At 35.8% G+C, this 24,472-nt stretch overlaps 1 protein-coding gene and 1 non-coding gene across 8 annotated transcripts in view; both read left to right on the top strand.

Moving 5' to 3' along the window:
- Positions 1 to 24,472, top strand: part of LOC105492475 (protein tyrosine phosphatase non-receptor type 4) — a 238,258-nt gene that overhangs the window by 153,432 nt on the left and 60,354 nt on the right. For all 7 annotated transcript variants that reach the window (XM_071072609.1, XM_011759654.3, XM_071072610.1 and 4 more), the window contains 3 exons: positions 146 to 234; positions 14,987 to 15,050; positions 19,932 to 20,104. In XM_071072609.1, the coding sequence (XP_070928710.1) occupies positions 146 to 234; positions 14,987 to 15,050; positions 19,932 to 20,104 (326 nt within the window). The remainder of the gene's footprint in view (positions 1 to 145; positions 235 to 14,986; positions 15,051 to 19,931; positions 20,105 to 24,472) is intronic.
- On the top strand, positions 17,131 to 17,237 carry LOC112428617 (small nucleolar RNA U13). The gene has a single exon (XR_003020655.1). It is a non-coding gene; the product is annotated as a small nucleolar RNA U13 (small nucleolar RNA).

Genomic DNA, 24,472 nt, shown 5'->3' with positions numbered 1-24,472 from the left:
CATTTGAGTTTCTAATTAGTATTCAGTTCTTTGCAACCTTTGAAAATGCCATGTTTAGTTTAAAAAAAGAATCCTATTTTTAAAATATATCTCTAACAAAGCCCATTAATTTAGATTTATCATGTTTTTATTCATTTTTTTGAAGGATCAGAGTAACAATGAAATTATGATTGGAGTGATGTCAGGAGGAATTCTGATTTATAAGAACAGGGTACGAATGAATACCTTTCCATGGTAAGAACATCCATTGATACTTTTATGTTTACCACTGTATTATCAAATATAATAATGTATACTAAAGACAGTGGCTGTTGAACTATTTTAATGTTGTCATTTTACTTGTGAGATAAACTTTATACTTTATCCCACTTGGTTAGAACCTACTGGAAGACACCAAAATAGTTTATTTCAAAATTACTTATTAAAAATTATTACTTATGAATTTTTCTTGTATGGAATTTTTTAAAGATGATCAGAGTTTTCCAGTCTTTTTAACAAAGATTTGCCCCCAGGGCAAACTATTTTACCAGCATCTAACCAATGTGGGTTTTATCAGAGTTTAACCAAAGTGGGAGAATGGAAATACCCAATTTAGACCCCTCCTGCTTTCTTATCTCACCTAAGGAGGGGTTGACCTGAGAAGCACTGAAGATTACAGCCAAGAGGCACAGACCACTAAACCACAAAGACCTAATTACAGGATGAAAGAATGATTCCTCCCTATCCCACACCTTACTGCCACGTCAACATGGCTCATAAATAATAACAGGGAATCACAACTGAAATAACTGTAAGGCTCAGATTATTTAGGAGTCCCTTAGGGAAACCCAAAGACAGCAGGGATGTGAAAAACAAAGATGGAGAAAATTATAACCTCTGACACCTACAGAGTGTTTACACAAACATTAAACATAGCCTTATGCCTTGCCAGGTCTACATAAAACTTCACACCAAAGGCATATTTATTTCTTTTACCCAGTATATCATATCCAGCATTTAGCAAAAAAAAAAGGCGGAAACACAGTTTGAAGAAACAAAGCAAGGAGGAGAACCAGACCCAGATATGGAAGAAATTTTGGAAGTATTATACCAGAACTTTAAAATAACTGTAATTAATATACTAAGGGAAAAGTATATGGAAAAAGTGTGTAATGTACAAGAACAGATGGAAATGTAAGCACAGAGATGGAAACCTTAGGAAACCTTATGAGAAAGAATTAAACAGGAATGCTAGAAATCAAATGCATTGCAACAGAAATAAAGAATGCCTTTGGTCTTATCAGTAGATTATACACGAGAAAAAAATGAGTGATCTTGAAGATATGTCAATAGAAACTTCAAAAACTGAAAAGTGATGGGAAAAAGGAACTAAAGAACAGTATTTAAGACGTGATGGGAATAAAGAGAGAAAACAGAAGAAATAAATATCTGAAAAAATAACGGCTGATAGTTTCCCAAAATTCATGACAGCCACCGAATCGCAGATCCAGAAAGTTCAGAGAACACCTAGCAGGTTAAATAACCCAAAAACCCACACTTACACGTATCATAGTCACGCTGCAGATAATCAGAACATCTTTTAAAAAGCAAAGCATAAAAAGCACATTTAACCCAGAGGAACAAGGTAAAAAATATGTTGTATTTCTCTTCAGAAACCATGTAAGCAAGAAGAAACTGGAGTGAAATATTTTGGTTAAAGTGTTGAAAGGAAAAAACCCACCAACCCAGAAGTCTATAGCAAAGTTATCCTTCAGAAGTTTAAGAGAAATAAAGACTTTCACACACACAAACAAAAATTGGTGGAATTTGTTGCCAGTAGACCTGCCTTGTGAGACATGTTAAAAGAAGTTCTTCACAGAAAAGGAAAATAATATAAGACAGGAATCTGGATCTACAGAAAGAAAAGAAAGCAGGGAGGGAGCTTCAAAATGGCTGACTAGAGTCGCAGAGGCACTGGTGTCTTCCACAAAGAGGACCAAATCAGCCAGTAGATAACCACACAGTGAACAGGACATTTAAAAGAGAAGAGAAGAATTCAGCAAGGAAGTGACAGGGAACCTCTGACACACAGGAGAGGGAAGCAAAGTAACCTGCCTAGCCAGGATCACCTGAGAGCCAGGAGGAATTGCCCATTGCAGGAAAAAGGTAAGCAAGAAATCCTCAATAGTTCACATTTGCACCAAAGATTACTGCAGTCCTACTTACATGAGAGAGCCCCTTGGCCCTCATGGGCCGTGAGACTAGCATAGGGAGCTGCCTGAAGTCCACACCATGGCATTGTTTCAGAGAGGGAGTTTACACTCCCTCTGCACACCCCCTAAGACCCAGGCAGTTGCAACACAGTGCCATTTTGAGAGCTCAGCCCCCATCAGAATACATCCTGCAGTGAGGCCCAGTAGCTCCTGCATTTCCACATCTCCCAGACCCCACTGACAACCCTCCGTGTCCACACAGAGGGCTGCAAGGTTGCAATACTAACTGCACCCAGGATGTAGCTTAGGTCCTCAAAACTGTATCTCTTACATTGTCATTCACCCTGGGAAATGGGCAGTGCGGTATGCCAGGGAGGCTGTACCCATCGTAAAGAGAGATGAAGCATGTGCTCATTATAGCCTCAGAGTTGCCTGCACAGGAACATTACCATTGACAGCAACTCATCGTCCAGCAGCAGGACCAGTGTACAGCTGCACGTGCCTTCAGGGAGGCTAAGGACTGGCCTACCTGAGCACACCTTCCAGGGACATGGACATTTACATGCCCTGTCCGCCATCACCAGTGACAACATCAAGGGCCTGAACACAGGACCATCTCAGCTGCTGGCATCTGTATATGTCATTCAGGAACCTAGAGATTGACCTACCCCACTTAGTACAACTGTGAGGGCCCTCACACAACATCCAAGGGCCTGACGATAGAAGTGCTGCCTCACCCTCAGCCACCATCTCCAGGCACTGTTGGGGTCTAGGCATTGGCTGGCCATACCTACAGCTACTGACACACACACACACACACACACCTTTCAGGGGCTCAATAATGGACCTTCTTTGCCTGCCCCTGGCACCTGTGGGCACTTCCCAGGGGCCCAGGGATGGGCCCCTCCACCCTGCCTCTACCAGTACTGTCCCCCACATGCACAGCTCAGGACCCCAAGGGGTAGCCCACTGATAATACTGGCACCATGCATACCACCTGGAGACCCAAGAACTGGCGTGCCCAGCCTGCCATCATCACAGCTGGTGCCCATGAACCAGCCTACTTGGCATTTCCATACCCAATACAGCTTCACCACAGCCTCTACACCCTAAGCCACTGAGGAACTCACAGACACCTCTGACACTGACTAGAGCCAAATAAATAATGTGAAGACTATGCTACTTCACCCACCCAGAACCAAAGCCAGAGCACCCTACCCAATCCAGCCAACACTATAGGTACATCAGAAGAAAAAGTTTGTTCCTATTACAGCCAATTCATAAAATTGGAAGAAGCACCTGTTACACCAGATGTGCAGATATCAACGTAAGGACAGAAGAAATAATGAAATGCCTGAAAAATAAAATAATATTTTTAAAATGCAGTGAGATATAAGACAGCTTAACAATACAGAGATATCAAGAAAACAATTCATAATCTGAATGAGAAATTCAGCTGAAATATATTTTTTTAAAAAAGCCAACAGATCTTGGAACTGAGTTCAGTGAATGAAGTAAAAAATACAGTAGAAAGCATCAACAATAGACTAGATTAAGTGGTAAAAATAATTTCTGAACTTGAAGACAGGTCTTTGGAAATAACCTAGTAATTTTTTTCAAAGGATAAAAAAGCCTGAATGACATGGAACACTATAAAGCAGCCAAATATTTGAATTTTGAAAATTTCAGAAGAGTTGGGCAAAGGCATACAAAAAAACCTATTTAGGAAAATACTAGCTGAAAGCTTCCCAACTCTTGCAAGAAGTAGAGACATTAAGATACCAGAAGCTCAAAGAACCCCATAGACATTCAACCCAAAAAGGTCTCCTCCAAGGCACTTTGTAGTCAAATTGTTAAAAATCAAAGACAGAAGTCAAAAAATAGCAAGAGGAAAGGATCAAGTCACACATAATGGAATCCCCATCAGACCAATGGTAGATTCCTCATCAAACACCTTACAGGCCAGGAGGGAATATGGTGATATATTCAAAGTGCAGCTAAACCAATAAAAATGCTGACTGAGGATACATCACCCAAGCAAATCTATCCTTCAAAAATGAAGTAGAAATAAAGTCTGTCTCAGATAGGCAAAAATCAAGAGAATGCATTGCCACTAGATGGATCCTATAAGAAATGCTTAAGGGAGCCCTACATCTGAAAGTGAAAGGATACTATGTACTATCATGAAAATGCACAAAAGTATAAAATTCCCTGGCAGAGCAGATAAGATACATCTAGAGTAGACGAGAAAAAGAAAGGAGTCAAAGGTTATTACTCCAAAAAAAAAAAAAAAAAAAACACAGACACACCAAATAATCAAGGGAAACAACAAGAGAGGATGAAAAGAATAAAGGATGTACAAAACAATCAGAAAATAATTAGCAGAATAACAAGAATAAATCTTTACATGTCACTTAACAACATTGAATGTGTATGGTTTAAATTCCAATTAAAACTTAGACACTGGCTGAATGGATGTAAAAAATCAAGACCCAATTCTATGCTACCTACAAGAAACTCGGCTTCACCTGTAAAAAAGCACAATAGACTAAATGTAAAGGAAAGGAAAAATCCCATGTAAATGGAAACTAAAAGCATACGGAAGCAGTTATTTTAGACAAAATATACTTTGTAAAAAACCATAAAAAGAGACGAAGGTCAATATCAAATGATAAAGGGATCAATTCAGCAAAAGGATATAACAATTGAAAATACGTACCTAACACTGGAGCACCCAGATATATGAAGTAAATATTGTTAAAGATAGAGAAACAGACTCCAATACAATAGTAGTTGGGGACTTCAGCACACCAGATTCACCATTGGACAGATCATCTAGACAGAAAACAAACATTGGACTTAACCTACACTGTAGACCAAAGGAACCTAATAAACATTTAGAGAACATTTTATCCAACAGCTGCAGAATATGTATTCTTCACCCCAGCACGTGGAATACTCTTCAGGAAAGACCATATGTTAGGCCACAAAACAAGTCTCAAAAAATTTTTAAATACTAATTATATCCATTATCTTCTCAGACCACAATGGAATAAAACTAGAAATCAATTACAAGGAACTTTGGAAACTGTACAAATACATGGAAATTAAATAACACTCTCCTGAAAGACCATTGGGTCAATTAAGAAATTAAGACAGAAATAAAAAAATTTATTGAAACAAAAACAGCAACATAGCATACTAGAACCTATGAGATACGGGAATAGCATTGCTAAGAGGGCTGTTTATAGCAATAAATGCTTACATCAAAAAAGTAGAAAGAGCTCAAATAAGCAGTTTAATGATGCATCTCAAGGAACTTGAAAAGCCAGAACAAACCAAGCCCCAAATTTAGTAGAAGAAAAAACAATAAAGATCAGAGCAGAACTAAATCAAGTAGAGACTGTAAAAATAATACAAAGGATCAACAAATTGAAGCTTCTATTTTTTGAAGTGATAAAAATCAACTAACGGGCCGGGCGCGGTGGCTCAAGCCTGTAATCCCAGCACTTTGGGAGGCCGAGGCGGGCGGATCACAAGGTCAGGAGATCGAGACCACAGTGAAACCCCGTCTCTACTAAAAATACAAAAAATTAGCCGGGCGCGGTGGCGGGCGCCTGTAGTCCTAGCTACTCAGGAGGCTGAGGCAGGAGAATGGCGTGAACCCAGGAGGCGGAGCTTGCAGTGAGCCGAGATCGCGCCACTGCACTCCAGCCTGGGCAACAGCGTGAGACTCCGTCTCAAAAAAAAAAAAAAAAAAAAATCAACTAACAACAAAAAAAAGAAAGAATTATCCAGGTGTGGTGGCACATGCCTGTAGTCCTAGGTACTCAGGCAACTGAGGCAGGAGGATCACTTGTGTTCAGAAGTTCATCCTGGGCGACAGTGTGAGACCTGCCTGAAAAAAAAAGAAAAGACAGAAAAAACTACTGGCCAGTATTCCTAATGAACATAGATGAAAAAATTCCTCAACAAAATACTAGCAAAGCAAATTCAATGATACGCGAAAAAGATACACTTTTCACATATCTCCATGTGATCAAGCGGAGTTTATTTCCAGGATGCAAGGATTGTTTAACATACAAATATCAGTAAGTGAAATACTTTACATCAACAGATTGAAAACCAAAAACTATACATTCGTCTCAGTAGACACATAAAAAGCATTTGATAAAATTCAACATCCCTTCATGATAAAAACAAAAAATTCAACAAATTAGATATAGGCGAAACATATCTTGACACAATCAAAGCCATAAATGACAGTTCCACAGCTAACATCATACAGAACAGGTCAAAGCTGAAAACTTTTCTTCTAAGAACTAAAAGAAGACAAGGACGCCCATGCTGACCACTCTTATTCAACATAGTACTAGAAGTCCTAGCCAGAGCAGTCAAAAAAGAGAATGAAATAAAGGCCATCCATATGGGAAAACAGGAAGTCAAATTGTTCCTCTTTGCAGAAAACCTGATCATAAAGAAAAGCCTAAAGACTCCACTAAAAGTCTCTTACAACTATTAAATGAATTCAGTTAAGTTGCAGGGAACATAATTAATGTACAAAAATCAGTTACATTTCTATACACCAATAATAGCTAGAAAAGAAATCAATAACACAATCTCATTTACAATACCTACCAAATGTTATACTTAGGAATAAACTTAACCAAGGAGGTGAAATATCTCTACAACAAAAACTACAAAACACTGATGGAAAAAAATTGAAGAGAACAGAAAAAAAAGTAGAAAAACATCTCATACTCATTAATTAGAAAAATTAATATTGTGAAAATGACCACACTACCCAAAGCATTCTACAGATTCAATGCAATGTCTGTCAAAATACCAATGACATTCTTCACAGGCATAGAAAAAGCAATTCTAAAATTCATATGGGTGGGGAGCCAAGTGGCTCACACCTGTAATCCTAGCGCTTTTGGAGGCCAAGGCAGGAGGATTGCTTGAGCCCAGGCGTTTAATACCAGCCTACACAACATAGCGAGACCTGTCTCTATAAAAGATATTTTTTAAAATTAGCTGGGCATATGGCATGTATTTGTAGTCCTACCTACTCTGGAAGCTGAGGTGGGAGGATCACTTGAGCCCAGCTCTTTAAGGTTGCAGTGGGCTATGATCATATCACTGCACTTCAGCCTGGATGGCACAGTGAGACCTTGTCTCTATTAAGAAAAAAAAAAAAAAAAAAAAAAAATCATATGGAACCCTAAAAGATCCTGAATAGCCAAAACAATACTAAGTCAAGAGAATAAAGACGGAAGACATCAAATTACCCTGTGAAGCTACAGTATTCACAACTGCATGGTACTGGTATTAAAATAGACACATACACCCAACAGAACAGAATAGAGAACACAGAAATAAATCCATGTATTTACAGCCAACTGAATTTTGACAACAGCACCTAGAACATATAGTAGGGAACAGACACCCTTTACCATAAATGGTACTGAGAAAACTGGATATCTATTGCAGAAGAATGGAACCAGACCGTTATCTCACTATATACAAAAATCATCTCCAAATGGATTAGAGAGTTACATGTAAGACCTGAAACTATAAAACTGCTAAATGAACACAGAGGAAATGCTTCAGAATATTGATCTAGGCAAAGATTTTATGGGTAGGTCTTTAAAAGTACAGGCAACAAAACCAGAAATAATCGAATGGGACTATCAAACTAAAAAGCTTTTACACAGCAAAGGAAACAATTGACAAGAGTATAGAGACAACCTATAGAATTGGAGAAAATATTTGCAAATTGTACATCCAACAAGGGCCTGGTATCCAGAATAACAAGGAACTCAACAGCAAAAGCCAGCCTAATAATTCATGTTTTAAAATAAACATTTCTCAGAAACAAAGACATGCAAATGGTCAAATTGAAGGTTTGTGGCATCCCTGCATCAGACAACTCTGTTGGTGTCGTTTTTCCACCAGCGTGTGCTCACATTGTGTCTTTGTGTCATATTTTGGTATTTCTCACAATAATTCAAAGTTTTTTATTATATATGTCATGGTGTCAGTGATCTTTGATCTTAGTATTGTAATTGTTTTGGCATGCCACAAACCACACCTACATAAGACAGCAAACTTAAGTGATAGATACTGTATTAATATTGGTTCTTTCTGCCCCACTGACTGGCTGTTCCTGTCTCTCTTCCTCTCCTTGGAACTCCTTGTTCACTGAGACACAACAATATAGAAATTAGACCAATTAATAACCCTTCAGTGGTCTGTAAGTGATCAAGTGCAAGGAGGAGTTGCACTTTTGTCACTTTCAATCAAAAATTAGAAATGATTAAGTTTAGTGAGGAAGGCGTGTCAAAAACCCAGACAGACCAACACCTAGGCCTCTTGCACCAATTAGCCAAATTGTGAATGCAAAGGAAAAGTTCTTGAAGGAATTGAAAGTACTACTCCATTGAACACCCAAATGATACAAAAGTGAAACAGCCTTATTGTTGATATGAAGAATATTTTAGTGGTGTGGATACATGAAACCAGCCACAACATTCCCGTAAGCTTAATCCGGAGCAAGGCTCTAATTCTCTTTAATTATGTGAAGACTGAGAAGAGAGGTGAGAAAGCTGCAGAAGAACAGTTTGAAGCTAGTGCAGGTTGGTTCATGAGGCTTAAGGAAAGAAGCCATCTTCATACATAAAAGTTCAAAGTGAAGCAGCAAGTTACACAGAATATCTAGCTATCTAGCTAAGTGATGAATGGCTACACTAAGCAACAGGTTTTCAGTGTAGATGAAACAGCCTTCTGTTGGAAGAACATGCCATCTAGGACTATCATAGATGAAGTTAATACCTGGCTTCAATGTTTCAAAGGACTGACTGAGTCTCTTGTTACAGAATAAAGTTGAAGCCAGTGCTCATTTACCATTCTGTAAATGCTAGGTCCTAAATCTACCCTACTTGTGTTCTAGAAATGGAATGTCAAAGCCTGGATGACCACACATCTGTTTACAGCATAGGTTACTGAATATTTTAAGCCCATTGTTAAGTCCTACTGCTTAGAAAAAGATTCCTTTCTGAATATTACTTCCCATTGACAATCAATGCATCTTGCCACCCACGAGCTCTGTTAGAGATGGCAAGGAGGTTCATGTTTGCTGCCACAATATGAATTCTGTAGCTGATGGATCAAGGAGTAGTTTTGACTTTCAAGTCTTTTTTAAGAAACATATTTTGTAAGACTGTAGTGGCCATTGAGGATGATTTCTCTGATGGATCTGGGAAAAGTAGGTTGAAAACCTTTTGGAAATGATTTACCATTCTAGATGCCATTGAGAACAGTCATGGTTCATAGTAGAAGGTCAAAGTAGCAACGTTAACCGGAATTTGGAAGAAATTGATTCCAACCCTCATAGATGACTTTGAGGGGCTTAAGACTTCAGTGGAGGAAGTAACTACAGGTGGGGTGGAAATAGCTAGAGAATTATAATTAGAAGTGGAGTCCGAAGATGAGGTAGGGGATGAATTGCTGCAATCTCATGATAAAACTTGAATAGATGAGGATTTGCTTCTTATGGATGGCAAAGAAAGTGATTTTTTTGAGATGGAATATACTATTGGTGAAGATGCTGTGAGCATTGTTTAAATGACAAAGGATATAGACTATTTCATGATAAAGCAGCAGCTGGGTCAAGAGGATTGACTGTTTTGAAAGAAGTTCTATTGTAGGTAAATGCTATCAAATAGCATTTGGCAATGTGGTCTTGCCACAATGTGGCAAGACCCTCCACCAACAAAAAGATTACAACTCCTGAGGGCTCAGATGATCATTAGAATTTTTTACAAATTACTCTGATTTTTTATTATACAATTGTTTTCACTATAGTATACTGAACTCTTAATAGACTACAGTATAGTGTAAACATAACTTTTATATCCACTGAGAAATTAAAAAATTGTGTGACTCACTTTATCACAATATTCGCTTTATTGTGGTAGTCTGGAACTAAGCCCTAAGTATATCTAAAGTTTGGCTGTATCAGTATCCAGAATGAAAGGGGATATCATTACAGACCCTACATACATTAAAAACATAATAAAATAATATTGTGAGCAGATTTGAATGTTTGAATATTGATATGGCTTGTCTCTGTGTCCTGCCCACCCCCCCACCCCACTGCCACTAATCTCACCTTCAATTGTAATGTCCATAATCCCCATGTGTCAAGGGTGGGACCAGGTGGAGGTAATTGAATCATAGGCAATTTCCCCCTTTGTGTTCTCCTGATAATGAGTGAGTCTCATGAGATCTGATGGTTTTATAAGCATCTGGCATTTCCCCTGCTTGCACTTCTCCTTCCTGCTGCCTTGTGAATAAAGTACCTTGCTTGCCCTTTGCCTTGTGCTATGAGTGTAAATTTCCTGAGGCCTCCCCAGCCATGCTGAACTGTGAGTCAATTAAACCTCTTTCCCCAATAGATTACCCAGTCTTGGGCATGTCTTTATTAGCAGTGTGAGAATGGACTAATACAAATGTCATTAATAAATTTCACACCGTAGATTAAATGTGCAAATTCCTTGAAAGACAAACTAAAAAATGACGTGAGAAGAAAAGACACTTGAATCTATCTGTATCAATTAAAGAAGTTGAAATTGTAATTAGAAACCTTTTGAACATTTGAGCTCCAGGCCCCTTGTTGTGAATTCTGTCAAACATTTAAAGTAGAAGTAAGGCCAGTTCTACATAAGCTCTTTTAGACAATAAAGAAGGAACATGTTTTATGTGATTATTACCTTGATGTTAAAACCAGGCTAAGACTTTACAAGGAAAGAAAACTGCAGTTACTCATGAACATAGATGCAAAAATACCTAATAAAAGTTTAGCAGATTCTATTGAGTAATATATAAAAATGACAATTCATCATGTTCAAATGGGGATTATTTTAAGAATGTAAGATTGCTTTAACATCTGAAAGTCAATCAGTATAATTAACCATATTATTATAATAACATAGAAAAAACATTTGAGTATTTCAATAGATGCAGAAAAAGAATTTGACAAAATTGACCATGATAAAAAAATACATAGCTAACTATAAATAAGAGGCACTTTCCATTTTGATTAAGGGCATCTACAAAAAATCTGCTAATATTGTACAAAATGGTGACAGTCTTAATGCTTTTTATGTAAGATCAGGAAAATATATACTTCGTGTCACTACTTCTCTTCAGCTTTGTACACCAGGTCCTTACCAGTGTTTTAGAAAAGAAAAAGGAAAAAGGAATAAAAGGCAAACAAATGGGGAAGAAAAAAGTATAATGGCTTTCCTTGTAGATAAGAATATACATATAGCGATTGGCTTTATTTTCAGAGATAAAAAGGTGTACCATGCAAGTAGTAAGCATTAAGGAGACTAGAATGAGTATATTCTTATAATATATACAATGGTCTAACCAGTCTAGAAGACTCTTCTGTAGTTTCTTAAAAAGTTGGAAATATATCTACCATATGACCTAGCTGTTTCACTCCTACCTAGTATTTGACCAACAGAAATTAAAGCAAATGTTCATACAAAGACTTGCACACGTGTTCAAAGTGACTTTATTTGTAATAGCCAAAAACTAGAAACAACTTAAATATTCGTCATGAAGTGATGGCTATTTCCATCCATGTTGTGGTATATCCATAGAATAGAATGCTCCTCGGCGAAGTGGAGAAAATATTTAGTGAAAAACACAATGCAGATGAATCTCTAAATAATTAAGCAGAGTGACAGAAGACAGATGAAAAATACATACTCTATGCTTCGATTTATATAAATTCTAGAAAATTCCATCTGTGGGGACACAAAGTTGGTCAGTGGTTACGTAGGCGGGATGGGTTGCTGTGTTGGAGTTCTAGAGGAAGATTACAGTGTGGCAGAAGGAATCTTTTGGAAATGATAGATATGTTCACTATCTTGACTGTGATGATGGTTTGATAAGTACATACATACGTCACACTTACCAAAGTATATACTTTAAATATGTTCATTTTGCATGTCAGTTATACATAATAAAATGCTTAAAAGGGAAAATGAAAAGATGCATTGGTGGTGTAATGGTGAGCCTAGCTGCCTTCCAAAACCATGTGAAAGTTAATCAGTAAAACAGTATAAAATAGTTATATGATATAAAATAGTTATATAGAATAGTTATATGATCTACTGGAATTGGCATTCCAGTAGAAACAGAAAACTTTGGACAAGTAGCAAAAAAAATTACAGTAGAGATAAATCCAAGTATGTTAGTTATTATCAAAACTGTAAATGTGTTGGATATTCATATTGAAAACATCAAACTGAATTTTTAAATAACTTTATTGATATAATCTACATACCATAATTTTGCCTATTAAAGTATACAGTTTAGTGGTTTGTGGTATAGTTTCAGGGACAGCATCACCATAATCTAATTTTGAATCATTTATATTACCCCTAAAAGATAACCTTGTAATTACTAGGAGTCATTCCCTGTTCCTTTCTCTGCTTTTTATTTGCCAGAAGTCTTAGACAATCACTAATCACTATCATGTATCTCTATAGATATGCCTATTCTATATATTATATTAATATTGAATGAGATCATGTGCTATGTGGTCTTTTGTGATTGATTTTTTCATTCATTTTTGAGGTTCATCCACATTGTAGTATGTATCCATTTTGCTTTCCCCTTTATTGCTGAATAATTTTCCATTTTATAGTTATACCACATTTATATCACCAGTTTTGTCCGCTTTTGGGCTAGTAAGAATTATGTTGCTCTGAACATTTGTACAAGTTTTTGTGTGGGCATATGTTTTCATTTTTCTTGAGTGTATGTATCTAGGAGTGGAATACTTGGGTTTGCTAAACTGTTTTCAAACATGGCTGCATCATTTTACGTTCCCACCAGCATTGCATGTGGGTTTAATTTCTCCAAATTCTCACCAGCACTTGTTATCTGTATTTTTTATTATAACCATTCTTGTGGGTGTAAAGTAGTATCTCATTGTAGTTTTTATTTGCATTCCCCTGCTGGCTAATGATAATGAGTGTCTTTTCAAGTACTTATTATTGTTTCATATATTTTGGATTATTCAAACTGAATTTTTAAAAATCAGTCTGAGCCATATGCAGTGGCATACACCTGTAGTCCCAGCTACTCAGGAGGCTGAGGCAGGAGGATCACTTGAGCCTAGGAGTTTGAGGCCAGGCTGGGCAACATAGTGAAACTGTGTCTGTAATAGTATACATTTTAAGATGACAAAGGCAAACCTTAAACTGAAATGTAAAGTCAGTGTAAAAACTCTGATGTCATGTGAAAAATGCATAGTATGTCTAATGATTTATTAACTACTGGAAGGGATTGTTCCAGTTAAAAAAAAATCAATCTTTATACTGTTTACAAGAGACATACCTAAAATGTTATACAAAATGACAGAAACATTGAAAAAAATAAACCAGGCATATAGTAGCCAAAAGAAAACGGTTATAGCTATACTACTGCTATATAAAATAGATACTGTTTGAAAGATTTTTAATTTGTACATTGGTAAATTTCTGAAAAAAAACTTTGTAGAAAATACAAGTCACACAAAATACATTTATAAGAAAATAAAAGTTATACAAAATATATATTGTACAACAGAGAACATTCAGTGAAAAGATTTTTATTCATTGATTGATACCTTCCTGGGAATTTTTGAAATTAAGGTGATTTGAAACGACCTAGATTTCCTTTCTCTTGATCATTTAGAAATGAACAGTGTTTTTTGTTGTCTAACTTCTGAAATATCAGTATGTTTTCATAGGATTTTTTGAATTGAGGCACCTGGCTTTTTTTCCCATAAATACAGTAAATTTTTATTTTTTATTTTTTATTTTTTTGCTTCTGGAAATAATGCCCTCTCTCTATGACAGAATCTCTATGACAGAATATTTTTCCCATGTTGTTATATCCCTGTCAAGTGAAAGCTCAGTATCCAAAAGTAAAATACAAAATTTTCAAATCAGAAGCCTAAACAAATCTCTTCTTCCCTACTCCGAACATGCATGCTTGAAGTTGACTCATGCATTTGCCTCTTCAAGTGATTAAAGTGTGTGAAGTTTATTCTTTGAGAATGCTGAGAGCTTCTTGGATAGATAGGGCCATAAGCCATGAAGATTCAGACTTAGAATTATGATGAATATATTTACTTAGAAGATTGAGACAGGATCCTGAAGGACATTTTGCTCAGTAAGATCAAATCTCTTTAGTCTTATTACCTCTATGTCTTAAAGTTTAAAAAGACTTTATATGGTTTGAATGAGGTAAAATGACTTGGCTTATAATGATTGTACTAATAAGGCTTTGGGAACTCTTATGGCATTATGTGGGTTGCATTTAAGAAGAAAGGTGGTGTAGAAAGGTAACTTTTTAAAATTTAATGCTTTTTAAAATTAAAAGTGTTTTTAGGGTTGTTGCGTAAAATAATTAAATCTTACATTTTTCCAAGGCTTGTTTATAAATTTGCAGAGAGTAAACAACTAAGTTAGTGATATTTTTTGAAATTTTAATTTGTGACATCTGTTTTTAAGTGTTTCTGTAGATACAAAATTTTCCTCAGTTGAACACAAATACTAATTATTTTTTCCACGAAGCACCAAAAACTTTCAATTCTTTATGTACTATGTGTATGTATATATGATAAAATGTTTAGGTATTACTAAATATACATGTAAAATATTTTTTGTAATTTGTTAATATTTTTATCATTATGCAATACTTTGAATAATTTATTCTCTTTTGTCCAGGTTGAAGATTGTAAAAATTTCTTTTAAGTGCAAACAGTTTTTTATTCAACTTAGAAAAGAATTGGTGAGTACTGATTTAATAATTATTGATGTAAATGAAGCCTTTTAAGAAATACCCATTCATGACAGAAGTTTTCTATTAGTACAAGTGAAAGTGCAATTAATACTATGGATAACTTCCTGCTGAGGTAATGAATTCACTTGTTATAACAAAATGTACTTGTTTTTCCAATGTGTATGTGGTTCTCATTTAAAGTTCTTCTAGATACTCCTCTTGCTGTTTCTCGAGCTTAGAAACTGATTTCTCACACATGATGTTCATTGAAAACCTCGGGGTCCCTGTATGGAGGGCAGCAAATGAGCATTTCATATATCCCTTTTCCCCTACTAAATCTCTAGTACTTCCTTTCGTATATAAGTTCATTTCGTTTTAGGGGAGCTGAGTGTTACAAGTTCATGAACTTATAACACGTTGCCTCCCTTTGTTGGAGTGGTAATGGCTTTATATATTAAAAATAACAAATTGGGTTGTCATGGAAAGTATGGTGTTGCAAATAATTTCATCTTGTAAATGATTTTATGTGTTTCATTAAATCAAACTAACCTTATCCTTTGATTTACATTATTTCTTAGAAATCTGAGAAATCTTGGCAGATTAGTGCAGATTTCAAGATGATTGTATGTGTATGTGTGTAAAATGTATTTGAAACCTTAAAAATGTCTTTGGGGCTGTCCACAGTGGCTCAATCCTATAATCCCAGCACTTTGAGAGGCTGAGGTGGGAGGATCACTTGAGACCAGAAGTTCCAGACCAGTCTTGGCAACTTAGTGAGACACTGTCTCTACAAAAAAAAAAAAAAAGGAAAAAAAAATTAGCCAGGTGTGATGATGTGTGCCTCTAGTCCCAGCTACTCAGGAGGCTGAGGTGGGAGGATCTCCGGAGCCCAGGAATTCAAGGCTGCAATGAGCTATCATCACACCACTGTACTCTAGTCTGGATAACATAGGGAGTCCCTGTCTCCAAAAACAAACAAACAAAAAAAGCTTTTGGCTACAGTGGTGGCTTCTACCTGTTATCTCAGCTGCTTGGAAGGCTGAGGTGGGAGGATAGGTTGAGCCCAGGAGTTCAAGGCTGCAATGAGCTATGGTTGTGCCACTGTACTGCAGCATGGGCAACAGAGCAGGACACTACTGCCTCTTGAAAAATAAAGAAAGTCTTTGAATCAGCTCTGTTGTGTTGATCTACTAAGTGATTATAAACTGTGGTTTATCATTTATGTTCATAAAATATAAAGGGATTTTTTTCAAGAGAATTTTTATTGAAATAAACTATAATACCGAAAATGTGCATATTTTAAGTACACAACTTGATGAAGTGAACATATCCATATCAGCACCTCCAAGATATGTAGGATATGTACCTCCTTCTAATATGTAGAACTTTACCAGCACCCCAGATGCTTGAAATGTTGCTGCTGGAGCTGATGCCCACTTCCAGTCATTAAGCCTCCTGGAAGGTAAACATTACTCTCATTTGTATGACCATGGATTAATTTGCTTATATTTGAACTTTAAAAAATGAAATTATACAGTTGTTGTCTTTACTGTCTGCCTTCTTTCCCTTAACATTTTTTGTGAGATTCATCCATGTTGTTGCATATACCATTAGTTCGTTTCACTTATGTATGGTATTCCTCTGAATGACTATGCCATAAATTATTAATTCATTCTGCTGTTAATGGACAGCTTTGCCATTTCCAGGTTGGGGATATTATGACTAATGCTGCTAATGGAAATTCTTTTACATGTTTTAAAATTTAGCTGATTAAAATATAATACTGTTATCTGGAAACCAGAGGGCAAATATTTTACTTTAAGTAATCGTAGATGGCACTGTAGAAGTCAACTTTTCTAATTTAACGTCTAATAATATCCCATCATAATACTATTGTTATTAATAATAGTTATAATATCCAGGCTTTATTGAGAACTTACTATGTGCCTGGTAAAAGACCGGTCATTTTCATATCACTGAATCCTCACACTCATTTTCTGAAGTAGTGTACCAGTTAAAAGTGTGTTTACCAATAAGTGATAACAGCAACAATATCTAACTGACAATTGATTAAAGACAGTATACAGGGATCCTTTTGTAGTTCATAAGCATGATGATTAGATTTTCATGCTATTTGGTAAGATATGCCTTCCTCAGACTTTGTTACAGCATAGGCACATTACAACCTGTCTGATAGGAGAAAAGAAAGTAAAGATGGTATACAGGCCAGGCACGGTGGCTCACGCCTGTAATCCCAGCACTGTGGGAGGCTAAGGTGGGTGGATTGCTTGAGGCCAGGAGCTCAAGACCAGCCTGGCCAATATGGCGAAACCCCATCTCTACTAAAATACAAAAAAATAGTTGGATGTGGTGGCACACACCTGTATTTGCCGTTGCTTGGGAGGCTAAGGCACAAGAATCTCTTGATGAAGGTTGCAGTGAGCCTATATCGCGCCATTGCACTCCAGCCTGGACAACAGAGCAAGACTCCATCCCAGGAGGTGAAGGTTGCAGTGAGCTTATATCGCGCCACTGCACTCCAGCCTGGACAACAGAGCAAGACTCCATCTCAAAAAAAAAAAAAAAAAAGACAGTATACAGGCATACTCTGCAGAAGATGGCCTTGTTAATGTCGTCTTTCTAAAACATCTCTTTGTTTTTAAATACCCAAACTTCATACAATATACTTATCTCTCAGTACAACTTTTTTTGTGTATTGTTTAGAAATTGGGCTGGAAAAATGTTTGTTACATTTCAAATATAATGATAGAATATGGAAATTACTTACAGACTTTTTGAAAAGTATACCAAGTGTCAAAATGCGTGAATATATATGCATCTTAGATGCTGATAGTGAGAAGCATTAGTGCATCACAGTAGCTGAGACATTTTCTCTTACTTTGCATAATGTTTATGGCATATGGTAAAACATATAAACTATATATGTTAGTACAAACAAAACAACTATTAACCATAAGTAAGACTTAATTTTCTCGTAATCAAGAAGTGATGTTTTAAGCATGTTTCCTTCTGATATGATAGTTTAATACTTTATACATGGGCATTTTATTATGTATTAGTCATGGGAAATATCTTAATGAAATTTTGATGGGCAAGGATATCTTTAACCGGACATAGAAGGAAACCTTCATACCCTTAAAAGATTGATGATTTGGACTGTGTTAAGATTAATAACTCTCTTCATCAAAAGATATCACTAAGAGAGTGAAACAGTATAGAACATTATGTAATACACACAGAATCCTTGGTTTTATATGCATCCTGATAGAAATATATGCCAGTGAATTGAATAGACAGTTCACAATTGAGGATATCCACGTGGCCATTAACATTGAACCTCAGTAATTATAAAGGAGGTTCAAAGTATAACCAAAATATGCTACCTCTACATACACAACAGAACAGTAAGGGGAAAGAAATTGATAAACCAGTAGTTTCTGAATATATGGCACATATACTACTGGTGGGAGGGAGTGTATATTGATCTACCCATTTTGGAAAACTGTTGGGCATTATCTACCAAAGCTGAGCATATGCGTACATCAAATGACCCAGCAACAAAAATGTGCATATGTGTACACCAGAGAACATACAGAAATATGCATGGCTGCATTCTTATATCCCCAAACTAGAAATATCAAATGTCTGTGAACAGTAAAGTGGATAAGTTAACTATTAAATTCATTATAATAGAGTACTGTGGAAATGAGTGAATTGCTGCTTCACAAACTTTGAATTTATATCAGAAACATAATGCTGAACAAAAGCCAGACCTAAAGACACATATGTGTGATTCCATGTATGTACAATAAAGTTCAAAAACAAGCATGACTATTCTATGGTGATAAAGGCAGAAGAGTGATTAACTTTGGGAAGGTAATCTGGTAGAAAGGGGAGATAAAGGATACTTCTGCGGTGGTAATAACGATCCATTTCTGGAACTGGGTAAAGGTTAAATGGTTGCATTTATTGTGTGAAAATCAGAGCTGTGCAATTATGGGATGTGAATGTTGCTATATATGGTTTACTTTAATGACATTATTTATTTAGAAATCTGTACCAGTGTTCAAGAAAATGGAAAATTATTTTAGTACTAATTTTAAAATTTGAATTATGTAATAGTGTTCAGAGCTGCTGAATGTTCTTATTTACAATCTCGACAGATATTTTAAATTAGGAATATTGTTAAAAGTTGTGATGATGTATTTTAACATTTAATTTATGGCCTAGAATTATATTTTGAAACAGAGTCATAGCTAATGTTGAAAACAGATACATATTAAAAGTTTGAGCTCATTTCTATGATCTAAGGTAAAAGTTCCTAAGAGTTGTAATATGAATGAACAAGGCCAGCACGGGAACTCATGATGTAATTCCAGCACTTTGTGAGGCCAAGGCAGGTAGATCACTTGAGGTCAGGAGTTCAAGACCAGCCTGGCCACCATGGTGAAACCCCGTCTCTACTAAACATAGAAAAAGTTAGCTGGGTTTGGTGGTGCATGCCTTTAATTCCTGCTACTCGGGACCCTGAGGCTCAAGAGTCACTTGAACCCATGAGGCGGAGGTTGCAGTGAGCCAAGATTGCACCACTGCACTTTAGCCCGGGTGACAGAGTAAGACTCTGTCTCAAAAAAAAAAAAAAAAAAAGTCTGAATTAGGTCCAGATTTTGCAGGCTTTTCCATATACTTCATTGCCTTTTTATTGGATAAGCAAAAAACCCTAGATAAAAGATCCTGTAGATTCTATCTATATCATTAACAAGTTCGTGTTTAGAAGGCTAGAATAATTTATCTGTCAAAAGCAAATTAAATGGAGCATTAGATCCTGACATTTTTTTGGTATTCTCTGCATTTTGTCATTTATTACAGCATGAATCTAGAGAAACATTATTGGGATTTAATATGGTGAATTACAGAGCATGTAAAAATTTGTGGAAAGCATGTGTAGAACATCACACATTCTTCCGTTTGGACAGACCACTTCCACCTCAAAAGAATTTTTTTGCACATTATTTTACATTAGGTTCAAAATTCCGGTACTGGTAAGTATTGCTTCTGTGTTAAGGCTTTATTGTTGGGGTTTTTTCCTTTCTTGAAAATAAAGATGTAGTTTATGGAACCATACAGCCTCTGTTACACATACTTAACTGAGTCAAAATTCGCATGGATTGCAACCTCTGTATCAGTATCATTAAAAAGTTCTATCGGTTCTTGTGATATACTACAGGCTTGAGAAGCCACTTCTGTTTTCTGTATTTCCTGGTCATTATTTTCTGGAGTAAATTAACTACATTTACTTATTTACAATCAAGACAGGTGACATAATTTCTATTGTGTCTTTATTAGATATTTACTTGAAAACTTTTCTTTGTTCTAAGACAACCAAGATATCTTCTGCTTAAAACTATATAATTATTGGTTTTTTAATTTAGAATTTAGCATATTTTTGGGTTGTCAGACCCTTTATTGTAAAGAGTTTAAAATAGTCACGAGGCAAAATCAGATTTAGTCATTGAACAGTAACCCCAGGTTCCGTTTCCTAAAATTGTTTTATTCTTGATAGCTTTTATTTTTTCTGAAGGCAACAGATCTTTGAGGAATAACTAAATCTGAAGAAGCTCTGATTAGTTTTACCTATGGAATTATTACAGGGCCCAAGAAAGCTAGTTTTTAAGTGGAACCTGGTAAGAATCATGTAGAAAGTTACTCATTATCTTTTAGTAAAACAAGTATTATTCATTCTTGTTGGTTTATGCTTCACAAAATAAGATTTTTCATCTTCGATAAATAAAACCCTTGTCCAGTCGCAGTGGCTCACACCTGTAATCCCAGCACCTTGGGAGGCCGAGACAGGCGGATCACCAGAGGTCAGGAGTTCAAGACCAGCCTGGCCAACATGGTGAAACCCCGTCTCTACCAAAAACAAAAAAAAATTAGCCGGGCATGGTGGCGGGCACTTGTAATCCCAGCTACTTGGGAGGCTAAGGCACGAGAATCGCTTGAACCCAGGAGGCAGAGGTTTCAGTGAGCCGACATCTTGCCATTGCACTCCATCCTGGGTGACAGAGTGAGACTCCATCTCAAAAATAAAAATAAAATAAAATAAAAAAGCCTTGACCGGTATGTGTTAAGATTAATTCATGTTATATATTCATGAGAAAAATGTTTAGATGTTCCCAGAAAAGATTTAAATAGTAAACCTAAACATGTATAATTGCCTAATTTGTAATGTCAGTAAAAATAACAGTATGAAGCTTAGTATAGGATATGTCACTTAAAATACATGACTCCAACCCCAGAAAAATTAGCAAAAGTGGCTCAAAAGTTCAGTATTAACAAACAGAATTAGAATATTTTTAACCGAACAAAAGGCACAGTAATTTTCTAAGCGGTTTGCTGTCATGTTTAACTCCTTTTTTTGCCTTTCCTGAAAGCAATTTTGAGCAAAGTAAGGTGACAGTACTTACAAATTTAAAAGTAAATAGATGGAAGGAGAAAGTGTCAGACCTATAATGAAAGTCAAGGAAAAAGCAGAGAGGCTTACCTACTGTTAATAAATCTCAGCAAGGACAGAAGAAATCTCCACGGCTTTATGTGAAATGAGAACAGTACAAACCCTAAAGATATTATTTCAGTGAATTTAATTTCTAATTGATTACCAGGGTAGTTATACAAGGACTACTCTTACCCTCTGTTCGAATTCTCTTTTCTCCGCTTTGTCCTTGCGAATGTGACATAAACACACACCATTTAATTTAGATACAAAGAAATGAGTAGGACCAATAATCAGTCTTCAACTGTAATTCAAGTAAGTCTCAGACAAGATGAGAAAAAAGTCAAAGAAGTTACCCAAACCGTACCAAAGCAAACAAAGTTTACATATGGTGACTTCAAATACAAAAAACAGTTGGAAAAACCTGTTTGGGAGGAAATCATCACTGAAACAGAAGGAAATTTGTACCATAAATATTAATAAAAGCAAGTTCAAGGACAGTCTGATTTAAAAAAAAAAAAAAAAAAAAAGATCAACCGGGAGGGGAGCAACACCTGCCATTCAGAAGGCTGTTAACTGCCCTTGGGGAAGATTGGCCTAGTATTGACAAATTTTACATGTTTTTCAACAAAACTGAGATTAAGGACTATTAAATGGGATATGTACATTTTAGAAAATTGAACAATTATTTTAACAGCTTTATTGAAGTATAATTCACACATAAGAAATCATATTCAAAGTTTAAAATCTGATGTTAGTATGATGAATTACTTTGATTGCATTTCAAGTGTTAAGCCAGCCCTACATTCCTAGGATAAACCCCACTTGGCAATGATATCCTTTATATATATTGATTGATTCACTTTGCTAAATTTTGTTTAGGATTTTCGCATATGTGTTTATGAGGGATAGATCTCTGTAGTTTTCTTTCTTACGATATCATTTTCAGATTTTATCATGTCAGGGTCAAATTGGCTTCATTGAATGTGTTGAGAACACATTCTTCCATTTTCTGGAAGAGGCTGCATAATAATAATATTATTTCCTTTTTAAATGTTTGATAGAATTTGCAAATTAATTCATCTGGGGCAGGAGTCTTACTTATAAATAGGAAGGTTTTGAACTTTCAAATTCTTTAATAGATAAGGCAATTAAGGTTTTGTCTTTCTTCCTGAGCAAGATTTGGTAGTTTGTGTCTGTCAGCAAATTTATCCATTTCATCTAGATTGTTGAATTTATTGGCACAGAGTTTATAATATTCCCCATTTCTTTTTAATCTCTAGAATATGTAATAATGTTGCTTGTCTCATTCTTGGTATTGGTAACTTGTGTCTTCTTTTTTCCTTGATTAGTCTGCTAGTGGTTTATCAGTTTTAATTAAATATTTTAAAATAATGTAGGCCAGGCATGGGGGCCTATAATCTCGGTGCTTTGGGAGACCAAAGTGGGAGGATTGTTTGAGGCCAGGAGTTCAAGTCCAGCCTGGGCAACATAGGCAGACCCCTGTCTCTACCAAAAGTTTAAAAATTAGCCGGGCTTTTTGGCATGCACCTGTAGTCCTAACTACTCAGGAGTCTCAGGGAGGAGGATCAGTTGAGGCCAGGAGTTCAAAGTTACAGGACTATGATCAGGCCACTGCACTTCAGCCTGGGTGACAGAGCAAGACCCTGTCTCTTAACAACAACAAACAGTATGTATGCCAAATAAAACTTATGTCTTCAAGCTTGTATTACTTTTGGGCCATCGTTTGTCAACCAAGTCCTAAAGACAAAAACATGACCAAAAAATATTAAACATGATCACATTGCCATTCAAGTCCAAAGTCAACACATAGACATTATCCAATATGAAAAAACTCAGAGAATATAACATCTTCAGGACCTTCCTGGAAACATTTATTGAGTAGTAAAATTCAGCAAACCAGGAGATAAATCAAAATAACCAAAGAAGAATCCTGATAAAAAGCACTGAGAGTGAAGATTAAATCCTCTATATAGAAACAATTATTGACAACTATGAGAATTATAACTGCAGAATAAAATTAAAATAGTATAAACTTTGCCAAAGTAGAATAAATAATATAACTTAAAAAAAAAATGAAGCAAGGGACTAGTGGGAGGAAGTGTTTGAACCCTTAAAGTTTGAAACAATTTTAGACGTTAACACAGTGCTTCTTAAGGTTTTCTTAATCTTTTTTCCTTTTTTTTTAAATGAATGGCAGTCTTTTTTATCTTTTATTTCACTGGAAACCAGTTTAATTTTTTTATTGAAAGTGGCATATATACCATAATTACATTGTAATAAAATTATTGTGTCTGTATGTCTAGCCTTTTTAATGTTTATATACATGAATTTCAGAATGATTTTTACCTGCTTATAATTGTGATGATTTCTTTATGGATGGGACTGTGGCTAAAAACAATTTTTTTGTTCTTTTTATATTTTTCTATGTTGCTTGAATAACTTATAATAAGCCTATATATATAGAGAGAGAGAGAGAGAGAGAACTTTCTCATTGCTCAAAAGATAAGTATCTTACTGTGAAAGTTTAGTGTTCCGAAACTGGAACAGTTTTTCATTTTGTGGTAATGATAATACTGAACCCCTAATGTCTGTATTATGGACAATATGAAATATAAGACTTTCTCTCATTAATTTTTTTTTAAATGTTTTTTATGAAATTTAACTTCTTACTCCAGCCTTTTGAGTAAGTGTCCCATTTGAATCTTCTTCACTGGAGAATTAATGTATCAGTCAGAGTTCAGTCAGGGAAACAGAAAGCCCTTTTGGTATTTCAAACAAAAGCAATTCAATTGAAGAAATTAGTTACATGGTTGTTGGAAATGCTGGGAAAGCAAAAGGGAGGAAACGTGGTTATGGAGAAACAAACAGGAAGAAGGGGTAATGCCTAAAATTC

Source organism: Macaca nemestrina, chromosome 11, assembly GCF_043159975.1.
Source record: "Macaca nemestrina isolate mMacNem1 chromosome 11, mMacNem.hap1, whole genome shotgun sequence".
Taxonomy (NCBI): domain Eukaryota; kingdom Metazoa; phylum Chordata; class Mammalia; order Primates; family Cercopithecidae; genus Macaca; species Macaca nemestrina.
The sequence above is the reverse complement of the archived record's forward strand: the minus strand, read 5'-3'. Positions and strand labels throughout refer to the sequence as shown.